The sequence below is a fragment of the Artemia sp. Qi Xiang Cuo genome, chromosome 20 (genome assembly GCF_049724085.1).
Source record: "Artemia sp. Qi Xiang Cuo chromosome 20, ASM4972408v1, whole genome shotgun sequence".
Taxonomy (NCBI): Eukaryota; Metazoa; Arthropoda; class Branchiopoda; order Anostraca; family Artemiidae; genus Artemia; species Artemia sp. Qi Xiang Cuo.
The window spans coordinates 51,212,192-51,229,768 of NC_142813.1; the positions used below are offsets into that span (position 1 = coordinate 51,212,192).

Sequence of the window (17,577 nt, forward strand, 5' to 3'; positions counted from 1 at the left end):
ATTACGGTTTCTAGAAAGCAGCAAGGGATAATGAATATCCAGGAGAGCAATGATACAGGTTTGACAGAGGCAGATGGGTGCTCCCAAAGACGGAGAAGGATTTATTAGATATTTTAAAGAGGAACTGTCTAAATATTCTTTTGAGTACCCGTCTAACTGACTGTATTTGAAACAGTAAGCTGTACATAAAATGTGATTCTAATCCACTTTGTAGGGCTATAATGAGGGCAAAGTTAGATGGCTAGGACATGCTGTGCATATGAAGGATGACAAATTGCCGAAGATCGTCTTTTCGGCCAACTGTCTAGGGGTTGAACGAAAAGCAGGTTGTCCCCAAATTGAGTGGGAGGAGGTCATAAGGAAGGACTTAAGGCAGACTGAAACTTTTTGGAATGGTGTAGAGGTATGCTTTGAATATATTGGGATAGAGGAGGAACAAGCGTAGATGTGTTGGCCTCAGGCAGCTTGGTCCTGGTGATTTGTTAGTAGTAGTGTGATATATATTATTTGTTATGTTTTTTTTGCCATTTGCATTTCAGATTTTCTGATTGTCTTTTTCATCTTGTAAAGAGCTGATCCAAGTCCCCAAACGACCAAGACCAAAATCCTATCACAAGCTTTTTAACCAAAGCAATTTTTAATCCCCATGGTTTTTTTATGTAAATAATACGAATTTAAGATTTAAAGTTGAAGCAGGTGAACATTACGTAAATATTTACGATTTAGGCTAGGTCAGGTTAGCCTGTCACAAGGACTAACTCGGCCTCGTTTATACTTTTTCAGGCTAGCAAGGCTTTTCTGGTTAGGTTTGACTAGTCCGGGCTGGTTTGGCTTGTCAAAGAGAATAAATTTTGACCTTTATCATAATAAAAAAAATATCCCCAGTAGATACCAATCCATAGCTCATTGTTACAATTACACCATTATAAATGCCTTACAAAGTCATATTTATCATTTTGACCAAACTTTCTAACTTTGCCGAAAGGATGTAAAATTAAGTTTCCAGCCCAGCACATAAAAAAATTCTTTTGATTACTCCCTCTAGCCAGTCTCAGAGACAGGGTAGCCAGTCTCGGGTAACCCTGTCCTCGTCCCCTGGTGTGTGCAACACAGGCATATCTACATTTTTTGGTTTGGGTACGGTAATTGCCCTAAATAGGGTTAGATACCTAAAGTTGAAAACAATGAGTAATGCTCGAATATGATGAGCAAAGATATGCGTTGTTTATCTGGTGGCAACCCTGACACCAACAGCACAGATAATTCTAAATTGAACTCCAGGCTTCGTCAATTCCCATGGCTACATCTCAAGAACCTTTATTTCAGTCTAACTTTACTATTGTCGGACCAGCTCTAAATTATTTTAAACATCAAAATATATTTGAAAAAAATAACTTTAACCACACGTCAAAACTGACAAATTATGAAACGCTGTCATACTCAGCAATTATATACTTCAATTTTCGTATCGCTGCTTCAATGTCTTGTCTTGACAAGTCAGCATGCGTAGTTATGCGCATACGTGTTCGAGTCATTCCAAAGCAACGCACCACAATCTTCTACTTTAATTCTTCAGATTCTTTTTCCGTTATCTGTAAAATAAATTATAAAATTCCTCTTAAATAATTTAAACGAAAACTGTAATCCAGTTCTTTAGCATATCAATGAGCTAAGATCTTAAACATATTGACAAAAAACGATTTTAATGAAACTCTGATGACTATGATATTTCATTTTTTTTTTTTTTGGCCATTATTTTTGAAACACCTTTCTTCATTCAACTCCTAATCAGTGGTCTAAGGACGTCGACGAGATTGTCATCAAAGTTCTCTCTTCATTTTTCTATTTAGCAGATTTTTGGCTAAATTAATATTTGACTAAAATCAGTGAGCTATTAGATCTTTGCACTTTGGTTACGCAAAAGATGATAGTCTGAGCAGAAAGAAGTAACATCTCAGATGAAAATCTTAGCCCTTTGATAAGTCAAAAAACGGTTTTTGTGCTCAATAAGGTTTTCGAATTTACAATCCTTCCCCCATGCAACCCCCCAAAAAACTTTCTCAACATTTACACTAAAAGAATTTCTGTATTAAGATTACGGATTTATCTGGAGATCAGAAACTAACATATTTCAATTTCTACTTAAACAAAATATACCCACAAGCTTACCATCAACAGCAATAGACAACTCTGGACATCGGTCCCTTCCCCAGCCTGAGCGTTTGACCTACAGTTACTACACCCCAGTAACTAAAATCTGGATAGAGCCCTTAGAAGGGTTGTGACATGTACCGTTATAATAATTTTGACACGTTCGTGTTTTTGCCATGTAAGAAATAATTGTAAGGTAAGGGTCACTAACCCTTTAATGCTACATTAGAGTTGTACTTCCTCGATCTGTACTGGAAAATATGTTAAGCTTTTGTTTACAGAAAATTGTCATTCGTATACAAAATAAAAACAAAATTCAAAATTTTCAGTAATAATTACAAGTTTTTCGATTTTCCCTATTTCTTTTCGAGAGGCTCTAGCATAAAGATTATGTAAACATTTTGTAAGAAATAAAAAAAGTAATGATATGGAAAAATTCCACATCAAATATTGAGATTTTTTCTATAGTCAGCATTTATTTGCTTTTTTTGCGTTTTCATTTATTTAACGCATATTTTGTATCTAAATCATAATAAAAGCAATAAGTAGACGATTGTTGTTCGTTACTAATACATTTTCTCTAAAAACTTCATCAAGAAGTTTCAGCTCTTTACTCTTTAACGAAACTTAAACATTTCCGTCAATATCGCCGAAATAGAAGCTCAAAAATATAGAAAATCACCAACGAAAAAAGAAGCAATATTTAGAAGTTAAAAATAATAAAAATACCAAGGTGGTAGCCTAGCCACAGCATCCCCTTACACATGGTAGCTGCTGTCACTCGAAAAAAACAAATTCTGAAGAAACCAAATTAATATTGATTCCCGAAGAATAGATAGTGCAAGTCCAGATGGGCTGAAGCTGCACTTCAGAGCCCATTAATTAGTTGGCAATTTAAAAAAATTAGTTTTCTGTATTATGAATTTTTAGGTAAATATACAAAAAATTATAAAGAAAAACTGGAGGATATTCTAATGTAATTTTTCTTCCATTTTTCTTTTGGGATTATCGTGTTTGTACAATGTTTCCAGATCAGTTTGGAGAACTTAATCTATAATTGGTTCCAGAAACCAATAAAGCACTCTGTTTGATAACTCACTCCCGGCCCATAGAGTCTTCAATTATTCCAGAATTGTTTTTAAGTTCAATAACCCCTGCGATTCCAATAAGGATAGAACTAATTTCATTTTATATGTATTTATTGAATAATTATACTAGTATGCATGTATTTCACCTAACAAGTTTTACCTAATATAGGGATACCATAAAAGAGCTTATGGTAGACGCTCCACCATGCAGGGTAAAGAAAGTAAAGCGTCGAAACCCATTTAGGCAGGTGGTATTCTTTGGATGAGCCCTAATGAAAGGTTACTATTTGGAAATATTTCGTTAGATTTCAGATGAATTTGCTTGTGAATTTACAACGGCTTACATTTACTGATGACAACTTTGCATGGATTTGGAAATTTTGATTTGGTTGACACTTCGGTTATACTGTTTTGTCCTAGGTAATTGGATAGATGAGTAAGGTTAAAGCCTCGTTCAAGTGCTCATTTATCTCAATTTCTGGATTAGGACGACAGTTCTTTTCTTTCTTCTTCTCTCTCTTTCTCGTTTTAAGTAATTACCTTTAAAAACATTATATATATATATATATATATATATATATATATATATATATATATATATATATATATATATATATATATATATATATATATATATATATATATATATATATATATATATATATATATATATATATATATATATATATATATATATATATATATATATATATATATATATATATTTAGTGAAAATATATGGCATAATGTACATGTACAATATGTTTATGTATGGTACAATGTGTAGATAGTAAAAATGTATAGTGTAGAGTATATGTACAGTATAGTATATTAATTGTGCTTAGTATTGTACGGTTCAATGAACAGAATAGTAAAAATAGTTCCGAGCCTGAAACCGGGAACTCGTTGTGGATAATTTTTCTATGTCTAACCCAAAAAAAAACATTAGTCTAAAATAAGCTATATTAAAAGAAAGAAAAAAAATACAAACAGAAAAAAGAAAGACAAATAAGAGAGACAATAAAAAAGAGATATAAGAAAGAAAGATAGACGGAAAATGGAGAGAGAAAAGGATAAAAGGAAAAAGAGACCTGAGAGAGGCGTGCAGCCAAATCTTCTGGAGTTAGGGGTCTCTTGGTATCAACCATTAAGATATTTGACTCTAGTGCTGACATATCAACCCGGATGTTCTCACTAGTCATGCTGTTGATTGCTATATATAAAAGGAAACAATAAATTAAAAGATTGAACATAAAGAGATATTTTAAGTCAATGAGACATGACAGAATCAAATATGAAATTAAATAGAACAGAATTATTAAGAAAGAATTAATAGAAATAGAATTAAATAGAAGAAAACGAACCAAAAGAAGGACTATAACAAATATTTAAGTATAATGACATATGACATTGAATCACATATACAGAATTAAATATAGGATTAAATAGAACAAATAGAACAGCAGCATCTGGGCTGCATTGCGATCTCTTAATGACCTTGGTTAAACTTAGTAACAAGTATTTAATGCATTTCCAGTTCGGTAATCTATTTATCAGCAAAAGGGGTCTGCCCATGGGTGTACCTCTCAGGTTTACTGGCGAATGTCTATATAGAATACTTTGAAAATTAAGGTTTTGATTCATATTTTTTTAAACACATCTAACGGGGACGATGCATGGATGATGTAGCATCCTTTTAGAACTGTAGGAAAGGTGAACTTAGGGGGCTTAGATCATCATCACAAATACATTTGAAATTTGGAGTTTACAAACTGAATACAAGCAGAATACAAACTGAAACTGAATACACCACATGCACCACAAACACAACTAAAAAATCCAACTGAACACCAACAACACGACTGAACAACCGATACACACAACCAGAAAATGCAAGTAAAATACCGTTTTTAGATGTTTTATATATTCGTGGCAGTCATGAACTAGATTTTATTATTTACAGAAAACCAATAAGAAACAACAGATACCTTCATTTTAAATCTAATCGACCCCCGTAAGTTAAGAAGTATTGCGATTTCTCTCTTAGATCGTGTCCCTTAAACACTGGCTCGTAGTGTTACGTCACAGCAAAATTAAACTTTTCAGAGATAAACTTTTTGAAAGCGGTTATCCTATCTCTTTTACTAATAATACAATTAAGCATAGGCTAAAAGACATTCTCTTGAAATAAATGATCTCTTATCATGTGAAGTTTCTAATAAACCTTCAAATCCTACCCTCCTTATTTACAAAAAATTACAATGACAGTTCAAAAAGTTTGTACATAATATAATGTGTATGTAGTCTTTACAAGTAATTTAAAAATCATGAATACCCTCTGGTAAAGATAAGACCCCAGTTCCTCGTCAAAGAGTAGTGTATCAAATACTGGGAGCGTGTAAGAAGGAGGCTTTGAATAGATTGAGATGGAGGAGGAGCGTGCATGGCTGTGTTGGTCTCAGACGGATTGGTGCTGCGGTGAGTTGTTAGTAGTAGTCATAGTAGTAGTATTATCAAATACCATGTGATTCTGGCAATTATTATGTCAGTAGAACCCACAAAAATTAAAAAAAAAGCTGAAACAACAGAACGATATTATGACAAAGACTTTCGATTGTAATTGTGTTTATTTAAATAATAATACTTATTTAAATAGATATTTCAAAAAATATTCACTACATACACTATACATTTTTTTTCTTTCAATGATTTAACATATTATTAACGTTTGTTAATATATCATTTATATGTTACTATATATATACTGTATGATTAATATATTATAACATATAATCAACATTTTATTGATTTAACATATTATTAATCCAGTTGTTATAATGGCAATGAATTTGTATTAAAAGAAGCTTTAAGGCTAGTTGCCAAAGAATCAAGGCCTACATTGAAAAGATGCTCTTGATTCGTGTTCATCTTTGTTTTTCAGTCCTGGTTGAATTTATTTGAAGCGATGATGCTAGGATTGTTTTAAATTAGTTTTTGTTTAGTTCCAATGGTGAATTATTTTATTATAAGTCTTATTTTATATTAATGTGTTCTTTGCCTAACACGCCTCTTAGATATTAATTTAAAAATTGTTTTATTGTCTTGAAATAATTCCTCGTTTTTCTACCTTTTGTTATTTGTACTATGGAAAGGCAGTGTAGTCAAATTGAAAAGAAAATGGTTAAAATTCTGGATACCTTCTCCAATGATTTTGGCATGCAGATGATCATCGGCCAAACGGTCTACCATATCGTTAACAGCCAATAGGCCAGCAGCTGCCAATATACCAACTTGTCGCATTCCCCCTCCCAGAGACTTTCTCAACCGCAAAGCTCTAAAAAATAAACAAAAAAATATATATCGTTGCTTTCCCAATAAAGGTCGTATCTGACATTATTAGGCTTCAGAGAAGATAACCATAAATCCTTTGCTATGCTGTATTCCAAGAAAGAATCAAGAGGGCAATGTATGTTAAATCATTCTTCGACCCCCCCTCCTCACCCCACCCTATCTTCATTACCCCAGTCATCCTCCCTTTGTGAAAAAGTTAGCAAACTGTTTCTGGTAATTATTATAGAAGTGTGAACATGTCAGATACGACCAATAGGTATCAGTAGGGATCATACACACAACGAATGAACAATTATGGTGGTAATAAATTAAAGTACTTTGAACATGTTAAAGGTTGGAAAATCGTCCACGCCATGCCAAAAAGCCATATTTAAAATTTTCAAATGTCGGGAATAATTACCAAAAACCAAGTCAAAATCACGTGACATGATCACGTCACGTGATTGTTTTTGTACCTATAACTGATTATTTTTGAAATCTGGGGTTTACTACTAATAACTCCATCAATAATCTTAATCCAGCCGTATAACCATTAATACACAAAAAGACATTTGTCTTTTGTAACGTGACAAAATCACGTGTGGCTAAGCTACTCTGCAAGGGATGGTCAGGGGGGCAACGTATGTTAAATCATACTTTGATCCTCCCCCTCCCATCTTCATTACCCCAGTCATCCTCCCTTTGTAAAGAGCTTAGCAAGCGGTTTCTTGTAATTATTTAAAAATGTGAAAACGTCAGATACGACCAATAGGCATGGCAGGGATGATATAAATTGTAGACTTAGGGCTAAAAAATACAAAATATTCAAAAATAATCATAAAAAGACAAAGCGTATGACAGATGACTTAGAAAATTTTCAGAAGACTGAAAAATTGTGTTAATAAGTGTATGTAAACTTGAAATAAAATTGTGTTTCGTGCCAAAGATGTTATCATCCAAAAATAAACATTAAGAAAATTATACTTTTTGTTGATCTTTGATTCATTAGGGAACTCACAGAGAAAAACGGTGAGCTCTACGCACGGATGCCCGTTTTATAGAATACTGAGGAATTTTACAGTTAGTTTTGTCTACCTGTAATTGGGGAGCCGAGTTGAAACTTTCAGACAAATTTTCATTCTTTATGGAAGGAGGAGGCATCTGAAGTTTGAATCCGTGGGAAGGGGGTAAATACTGTTTCTCTTTTCCTATTGACAATTTCGCCTATATCCAAACAAGGCGTCTTCAGCACGAAAGAAACACAAGAAGAACAGGGTAAAAAAAAAAAGATAAAACTAAAAACCAATAAAACCGCCACCAAAAAAAATGTACAATTTGCGCAAATTGATCCACGTAGGGAAAAGATGCTACTATGGAGTTACTTCAGTGAGGACAGCAGAGTAACTGAGGAAAAATAAAAAAAACCTGGAAATTACTTTAATTATTCTGTTGCGAAATAATCCTTTTGTTTGCTATTACTGAAGCAAATCGTTTTGGTCTAGCAGGTAAAATAGTCCCTTGGTGATTATTATAATCTTAACTCCCTTATTGACTATTGATTCACTCTTTAGAAGGTTATCATAAATTGGGTCAATGTTTAATTTACCTGTGTCCCTATTTATCGAAAGGTTAGCAAACATATGTTTTTTAATTTATCTGGCTTCCCTCACCCATTGAGTGTACCCCTTATAATTTGAAATAGCCACGGCCTCATCAAAATTTACAAAGTGATCTGGTTGAAACCAAACATGTTCTGTTAAAGCTGAAGCAAAAGTTCCTTGCGGCTCGCTTGATCGTAGTGTTTTTCTACTGAATTTCGGTGTTCAATAAATCTTTCAACAAATCGTTAGCCAGGCCTGCCAATGTGTAATTACCCACAAGAACACGGAAATTTATAGACCGTATTAGCTAAATTTCTCCATGTTAAATCCTTACCATAATAAAAATGGCTGCCCATTGACCTCAAAAATTGGAAACATCTAGCAATGCCAAATTTACGTTAAACCCGTGAAAGTTTCTCACCCAAACCAGGTACATATGGTAAAGAAATGATACTTTTTGATACATCTAAATCTAAAGACTGAGAAACCCCAATAACCCTACTATCATGTTTAACCCGCCTATTTTCAATTATTCTGTCAATGAACTTAATTGGGTAACTATTACAAAACAAAATATCCCTCAAGTATAACAATTCCAAATCCAGAAATTCTTGGGAACAAATTCTAAAGGCTCTATCCACTATTGAAATTGCAACCCCCCGTTTCACCGACATAGGGTGGCAAGAATGAAAATTCAAATACCTATCATTGTGCGTTGGTTTTCTGCAAATCGAGAAAAGTAAATGGAGATCCCTTTTAATTAATAAAATATCCAGAAAAGATAATTTATTATTATCCTCAAATTCAACTGTAAATTTAATATTATTATCAAAAATATTTAAATGCTTACAAAATAGGTCTAAGGAGTCCAATCCGTGTTTCAAACCGACCACAACATCATCCATTAACCTACCCCAGAAACAAGGGGAGATTCTAAAAGAGTGTATGGCGGAGGTTTCAATGGAATCTATGAAAAGATTCGCTGATGAAGGAGAAAGAGAAACCCCCATAATTAACCCAAAAATTTGTCTATAAAAATCCGCCCTAAAACAAAATAAAAAGAAAAATCATTTAGTAGGATAATTAGTCTCATAATGATTTCAATTTCCAAACTGGCTAAAGTCACTTTTTGTGTTAAATGCAAATGTTTTTCTAATTTACTTTTTAAAATATCCTCGCACCTTTTTAAATCACAATTTGAATACATGGAAACAACATCGAAACTACAAAGTATTGAACTATCCTCCAACGTGAAATTTCGCAATTTATTAATTATTTTAAAATTTGTACCCATTTTGGAATTGAAAATGAAACAAAATTAAATAACAAATTAAGCCTAATGGCTTTAAATCACGTAATTTATGAATAAAAACAGAGACGTTTTCAACTGTCTAAAGAATTAAATTCTGTTGAAACCCTTTTAAGGAATAACCTTCCATCTGACATTTGTTATGCGAACTGTAAGGAAATGGCCATTAGATCTTTTCGTCATGATTTTCATTTGTCTAAGGTTCGTTTGGTTGACAAGTTTAATAAACTTTTGTGTGAAAAGTTCTAAGATTCAGCTGTTTTTTATCCTCGTCATTGTCTGGGTCCAGCAATTAAGAATTTGTCTTCTAAACCTCTTAATATTCAACAGAAAGCCGTTTTGTCGAAGGGTTCTAACAGTTCTGTTTTCCAACACCAATCTCCTATTCAAAAATAATTTCAAAGGTGGAGTCAGGAATTACGGCTTCTATAGATAAAGTTGATACTCCTCGAGAACTTATTTTTATTTAATCAACCAAAAAGGAATTAGAGTCAATGAAAAATAATTTTCACATTACCCCACAGTTTTATAACAAATATTATCCTAAGGAGGTTGTTCGGTACCCAAGATGTATGGTCTACCTAAGATTCATAAGACAGTGGAGACCCCCTCCGCCCCATTGTGTCATACTTTTCCGCTACCTGATTTCAAAGCCATTAGGAATAATGGTTGTTCGGTAGCATTGCGTCTCACTTTTCGGGAACAACAAAATCAGTATTTAAAAATTCGACTGATCTTACTAATAAATTGCGAAATTTCACGTTGGAGGAAAGTTCAATCCTTTGTAGTTTCGATGTTGTTTCCATGTATTCAAATTGTGATTTAAAAAGGTACGAGGACATTTTAACAAGTAAATTAGAAAAACACTTTTCTAATTACGTGGGAGGCTACGTGGGAGGCGTTTTAATGAAGGAATTTTGCATGGGGAAATGGAGTTTTTTATGAAGAGGACACCAGATTTCCCAGCATTATTTAAAAAACGATCAGAAATTAAATGAAAAAAACAAGTTTTTTCAACTGAAAGTAAGGAGCAAATCATAGCATATAAATACTAACCTAACCTAAGTACCGCCCCCCCTAAACCCCAAAAAGCTACTGTATAAATATCCAACGAAAACTACGCTTTGCATTCCATTTCTCAATAGCGGTGTAGGTAGGGTATGAAGCGATCAAGAGATATTGTACCATTAGTATTGGCGATCTGTTAAGAAAGGGAGGGAATTTCTGTTATTAAGCTTATTTCCTTATGGAGTTTGTGTCTGGCTGTCAAGATTGATAATGACTGATTAATAAACCAGATAAAATAATGCCATCGAACGTTTGTCGTGCCTTGTCTATTTTTGGAAACTGAGACCAGACCCTTGTTACTACGCTGCTTTTGCTAATTGCACTAATTTTGCCTCATTATTACACTGAAAATACCAAGAAATGCCAAACGATAGATAGCGTTGGGGGTTATTTTGTCGAGACCAGGGCCAGTTTTATCTCTTCTAAGTTGCAAATACTTTTCATGCCAGTCGCCTATTAGGCTCTCTGGCTACCACATTGCTTAATTATTGAAAATATTTTGGATTAAGAGAAAAAATAGGAAACTATTTTTTTTTAGGAAAAAAAATCGACATGTAACACGTTGTCAATAAAAATTTTAAAACCTGATTGGTATTAGAACCTCCCGTGTGAAATTTTAAACCAGTAAAAATACCATTTAATTCCGATTAATTTAAATGCCACCTGATTGGATCACCACCTGATTGTATCAGATGTTATCTTTTTGTTTATTTTTAAAATAATATATTAATTTATTATAATAATTTAAATTTATTTGTGTTAACTTTTTAGATACACTGTTACCCATAAGTTTTCTTTTCTGTTTTGGGTAGTTTTTTTTTAACAAGAATATTGTACACATTAAAACTTTCGGCTTATTTGTTTTTTAGTCTGTATGTTATTGTGGTGTTTATTTTGTATGTTTTTTAGTGCGGAGGTGCCACCTGTGTAAAAACTTAAGCATTAAGAAGAAAGACAAGCAAATGAGCCCAAACATTTTTCAGAGGCTCTGTCGTTACGTCCTGAGCAGACCATGTAAATTCTGGGGGCATTTGTATAAATTTGGCAAGTTGGTACTTGAGTCAAAAGGCAAGCATACCTTTGAATAAAAGTTTTTGAACCAGATAGGACAGATCCAACAGGAGCACCAAGTCCTTTACTTAAGCATATGCTGACCGATGCACATCCTCGTAATAGTCTAGATGTGGGTACTTTTAGGTGAACTGCGGCATTCATCAACCGAGCACCATCTACATGCACTGGAATGTTTCTTTGGGTAGAGACGGCAACAACCTAGAGACAGTAAATAATAGACAAGTATATAGTATATAATACTTTCGCTTTGTAGAAGGAAAAAGGCAGAAAAATAGAAGTCCCACCCCCCCCCCTCTAAAAAAAAGAACTTGGTGAAAACTAAATGTATATGAGAGAGAAAGAGAAATTTATTTTTTTTGAATAATAATAATAAAATATGTCACGTCAGTAGCTAAACACGGGACATTTCCCCTTCCGCACTAAAATCGATACAAAATAAGCATCATAATAACATACAGAGTAAAAAAAACATAAGCCGAAAGCTTTAATGTGTATAATATTTTTGTTAAAAATAAAACTGCCCAAAACAGAAAAGAAAACTTATGGGTAACAGTATATCTAAAAAGGTAACACAAATGAATTTAAATTAATGTAATAAATTAATATATTAATTTACAAACAAACAAAAAGATAACATTTGTGACAAGCAGGCATGTACCTAGAAATTTTTTCAGGGGAGCCGGGGGCCGATAATAAGAAAACTCGGAGGGGGGGGGGGGGACACTGAAAAAAAAAATAATTTAACATTTAGAATAAGAAGCACCCAGAAACACAAGAAATTTTTTAATTCAACTGGGAGGGGGAAGAGCAAAAGACATAAAAAAAAGAATAATTTATAAAAGCTATTAGCTTATCCAGATAATGAAATTTCCTAGATAGCGTGAAGTGTTGCAGCAACCCTTTGTCGGTCTCATCAACAAGAGTGTTGCAGGAGCAACATGGACGAATCTCCAGCATTTTTATTGGGGGGGGGGGAGGCAAAAGGAGTCCATATTCGGAAAGTCAAGGGATATGAACTACATACTAATTATTTTCTCCAAATTATTGGGGGCAACTGCCCCCTTCCCCCCCAAACGACGCCCCTGAGGAGTAACACTTTAGTCAGGAATACAAGGAAGAGATTTAAAATATTTTGTTGACTTTGCAGCCAATAGAGCCTTAAATGTATATATGTAATGTATTCTTAAAAGTAACGGAAACAGGACATGGGATTTGTCACCAGTTATCTAGGACATCAGTTAATACAATCCATCAGTTTTCACTAGAGGGCGTATGGTAGTAAAACTTTACCTACTGAGGTCAAATTTGACTGGGACAACAAAATAAAGGTAAACAAATTTGCAAATTTTTTAATGCATCATTTTTTAAGGTGACCCCCTATTCCAACTTGCACATCCCTCTCCGAAGCAGAAATGGAACCAAATTTTTTGTATCCTCAAATGCATCAAAAGCCAATAATAGGTACATCCACTAGCAAAAGATGCCAGCCTCTCATGGCCGACGATGACTATGGTATAAGAAAGATATACATATGAATATATATATATATATATATATATATATATATATATATATATATATATATATATATATATATATATATATATATATCTTTTGTTGGTCGGAATTATTTTATTTTTCTGTTTGCTAAGCATATATATATATGTATATATCACGCTAATCTGAAAGAAACTAACGAAAAAGACCGGTTCGATAATGCGTCAATGAATGAACAACTTGAACGATAGGGCGTTTATCGTACAAGTACCCTTACAACATCCCCCTATAGAGCCTAATTAGTACTATGTATCTATCCGTAACTTTTTAGAATCATATTGTTGCAGCTGCTCTTTGTTATAATAATTGCGAAACTACTTCATTTTGGTGTACCTTTATTTATAAGCGCTGCGTAGCCGCAAGGAGACAAATTATCTTAAGTTTATCTTAGATCAAAATTCATATCACGAACAAATAATATGTAAACTAACTAAGAAACGCTTCAAGCCCCCCATCGACAAAGATGACCACGGTCTAGCAGTTGAATTTTAAATTCAAATCTCTAAATCCCACCTGTTAGAACGGGTTAATAACGCTGAGCGACAAATCTAGACGAATTTGACCTGCATAGTAATCCCCAAACAGGTGTCAACCTTATAAGCCAAAGCCTGGATGAGGTCAATACTGGAAGGTGTCAACGGACCACAGATGAGTTAGTAAATCAAAAAAATTCTGGACTTCCTCTATAGTTCAAAATACTTTAACTTATAATTTAAATCATGGGTCATAACCAAGGGCATAGGTATTTTTTTTTCAAATAAATATAGTATTTCATTTTTGGCTAGATCTAACTTCCAAATTAAAATTATACCAGAGACAATCTGTTGTACCAGAGACAATCTGTAGCATGTGCCATTCTATGTTGCTTATTTGCAGTGATTGCAGTGATATTTGGAATTTATTAAGATGCGAGTTTTATTTATTTTTTTCTTTTTCTTTATGTTTTTTATCTTAACTTTTTTTTGTTCTATTCGTTTTTTTTCTGCTTATAAAGGCTCCCGGACGTGGAGTGAAAATATTCGGAGTTTTATTATCTATAGTTTGATGTTTTTTTATCTTCTATGATCCATTGCTTTATTTAAATATTATACCCGTTTTTCTATCTTTATATTCATTTATTGGAAAGGCAGTGTGGTCTAAGAAATTGTTTGAAGTTTTTCGCGAGTTTCATATAATTTCTATATTATTCACCTAACTTTTTTAGTATACCCCTACCCCCAAAAAATAAAAAAAAAAGCAAACACATGCACATTTCGAACATACAAATACGTCTACACGAAGCAATACGGCCCTTCTTGCCTAAGCAAGACTTAGGTACTTCTTCATTCATCATGAGCCCCATCCTGGCCTATGTACCTCCTCTTCCCTACCTGAATAGATGTCGTATCGATAATTTATTGAATAACCATAGACAAACCTGATCGATCCATTCTAAGGGTAAAACGCGCCCACCGCAAACATTATGAGTATTTTCAATACAAATAAGCCTGGTAATGGGGTTATGGATATCAACGGGGTCTCTAACTTTCGACAGCATTTCTTCAATGTCAAACGTGCCATCATCCTTGTTTTTCACAGTCCTTAAACAAATACCACCGAACTGAAAGAAGAAAGTATTTCAGTAAAGCACCAAGGACATTAAAAGTCGGTTTTGTCCCTGGACACATCTTGGGTCGATTCATGCCTGAAAATAGAAATTTTAGGAGATTTTTCTTTTCATTAAAAATCTTGAAGATTATTAAGTTTCTAAGGCAGTGTCACGGTTTTTTTAAGTGTAAGTCATGATCTTCAACCTTCTCACATAATATACAAATATGAGAACTTAAGTCAATCATTTGTATAATTTAGCAGTTTTTTTTATATAATATTCGCCGATGTATTCTCTCTCTTGGCCGTTTTGAAGAATTTATCCTGAAATAAACATAAATAAACAATTTCTCGGATTAAAATTTTAAAATGCAAAACATTGCAAGAGGACTGAAAACATTCATATTAATATTTTTTGTTATGAAATTAATTTAATGCATTTATGAAAAGCCCCCTTTTAGGTACCAAGGACAGTGTAAATGAAATATAATTTTTTGAATTGACTTACTTGACCTGAGGCTCCTGCCACATGATAAGTGGCATAGAGAGAATAGCAGACCGACCTCCAGGTAGACCGATTTGCTGTAATGAGGCGGGTCCGAGATCTACCCCTCGGGCGCGACCAACCATAGGATGCAGGTTCAAAGTTAAATATGATTCTAGCATGGGCTGTCAGTGGCATCCCAAGGAGATGCCTAAACCATCTGAGAGTTCGATAGGCAATTATGTTTTGAATTGGTAAAGTGAAAACTGAACCAACCATATTACTTATAACTTAACCATAAAACTTAAACCCTCCATTCCCTGTTACCCCTCGACACTGCAGTCGGCCAAAACAAACGCCAAAAGAACGAACTTGAACCAGTGCATGGCAGAACTAATCGTTTCAGTAATTTATTCGTTCCTTTTTTTACTAGAGTGAAACATCGTACTTAGTGTTTAGTATGTTGTAACAGGATAGCGTAAATTAGTTGCGGCACTAGCCGTAACTACGATAATTATTTTTATCAGATGAAGCTTGAATCTTGAAAAAAATAAGAAAAATCAGGAATTCTATTTTAAATGGAAAAAAACTTCCAACTACAAAAATACAATCTTTTTTTTTAGCAGTGAGTGCCAAATAAAAAAAGAAAAGAAAAAAAAGAACAAAAAATCAGCTAACATACAGCTTAAAAAAGTGTAGCTTTTATTTGAAGGTGTAATTATCTTTGGGAATATTTGTTATTACTTGGATTTTTACGAACGGCATTGTCAAATTTGACTAAATAGTTTTACTCATTTATTTTCACGGTTCAACGTGGCAACACTGACAAAACGGTGGTACTTCCCTAGAAACTTCATAATTTTGGAACACGCAAAAGGAAAATCGCAAAAAATCGTAGATTTCAGGGATAAATAGACCTAAGATGGATCGAGGGGAAAAAATTTTATTTCATTTTCTATCGAAGCACTTTAAAATATGTTCCCAGGTGTAGTGTTGTGCAGGTGCAGGTGCAGTGTTATTCTCACCTTGATTGTTGATTTCTCGGTCGGTGCTCGGGTGTTAAGCCATTTAGTTTTATTATCATGACATCACATTTTCATTTTTTGGAGTCTCATATTTGAGATTTTAGCATTTATGACCATTTTCATTTTTTTAATTTGAGATTTAGCATAAGAACATTTTAATGGTTTTATAATTACGCTGTATGAATCTTCATGGGCCAAGCTCGATTAATTTAGATTATTTTGAAGTGAAGGCACAAAAGTGCCCAGAAACAAAATCACAAATATTTCATTTCATACATATATCCTACCAGCAAAAGATGTGCTCGTGTCTTGAATGTTTCAATTTAACTTCATCAAGTTATTCCGGTCTCCTTAACGAACAAATACACGCTCAAATGGGGACAAGTCCAATTATTTAGACAGTGAAAACAGTCTAAATCTTTTAAAACAATTTAATTAGACAGTAACAGTGAAAAGTATTTCTACTAATGAAGATTGCTGTATATGTCATCGAAATATCTAGACTTTTATACCTGTTTTCATTGTATAAGTAAATGGACTTTTTACCATTTGAACGTTTACTTGTTGGTCATAGAGACGCAGTGAGGTCTGGGAAAAGGATACCTGTACCTGGTTTAAGGTATTACGTCGAAAATATCTCCTTAACGTTTCCAAACATGCAAACGCTGTTCTATTAGTGAAGGCAGATAAGTCTAATTTTGACCCCTTAAAAGTCAATTTTTTACATACCTGGGATGCTCCTCCCTGCTCATATTTGATAATGTGCGAGAGGTCTCCGATTATGATTTCTGACCCACGCTCCCAGCAGTGGGCTAAAACAGCTATCAGATTGCCCATTGTCCCAGATGATACAAACAAACTATCCTCCATTCCTGTTATTTCTGTTATGCGTTTTTGTAACTCTAAAGAAAAAAGATTATAAAACAATAGCATGCTAAATCAATTAGTTAACTTTTATCATTTATAATTTTTCTAATTCTATTATTAATAACTATGTGACCTGCCCTGGTTCATATTTATTCTCATACATCATCTCCCGCTTCCTCTTAAACCCAGCCCCGTGAAAGAAAATCTCGTGTCCTTTTATCGCTCGGGCTTACCCTATCCTTGTAACTCAAATTTTACAGATTTTGTCGATGTTAGTTACATCAAAGCAATTTAAGAGTTGAGTGAAGGAAACAACATTATTCTTATTCATAGTCTTATTGGATGCCACCCTGCCCAGTGGCGCACAAGCATCATTGACACCACAATGGGATACAATATTTTTAAATTTTTTTTAAACGGCAGGGTAAAAACATCA

The 17,577-nt window shown here is 33.6% G+C and overlaps 1 protein-coding gene across 1 annotated transcript; it reads right to left on the reverse strand.

Moving 5' to 3' along the window:
• Nucleotides 1-1,364: 1,364 nt before the first annotated feature.
• LOC148940332 (uncharacterized) lies at nucleotides 1,365-17,222 on the reverse strand. The gene is made up of 6 exons (XM_089105770.1): nucleotides 17,004-17,222; nucleotides 14,596-14,778; nucleotides 11,626-11,819; nucleotides 6,437-6,573; nucleotides 4,331-4,452; nucleotides 1,365-1,592 (listed from the first exon to the last, which is right to left on the reverse strand). The coding sequence occupies exons 1-6, from the start codon at nucleotides 17,205-17,207 to the stop codon at nucleotides 1,560-1,562; spliced, it is 873 nt and encodes a 290-aa protein (XP_088961896.1). The 5' UTR covers nucleotides 17,208-17,222; the 3' UTR covers nucleotides 1,365-1,559.
• Nucleotides 17,223-17,577: the final 355 nt, after the last annotated feature.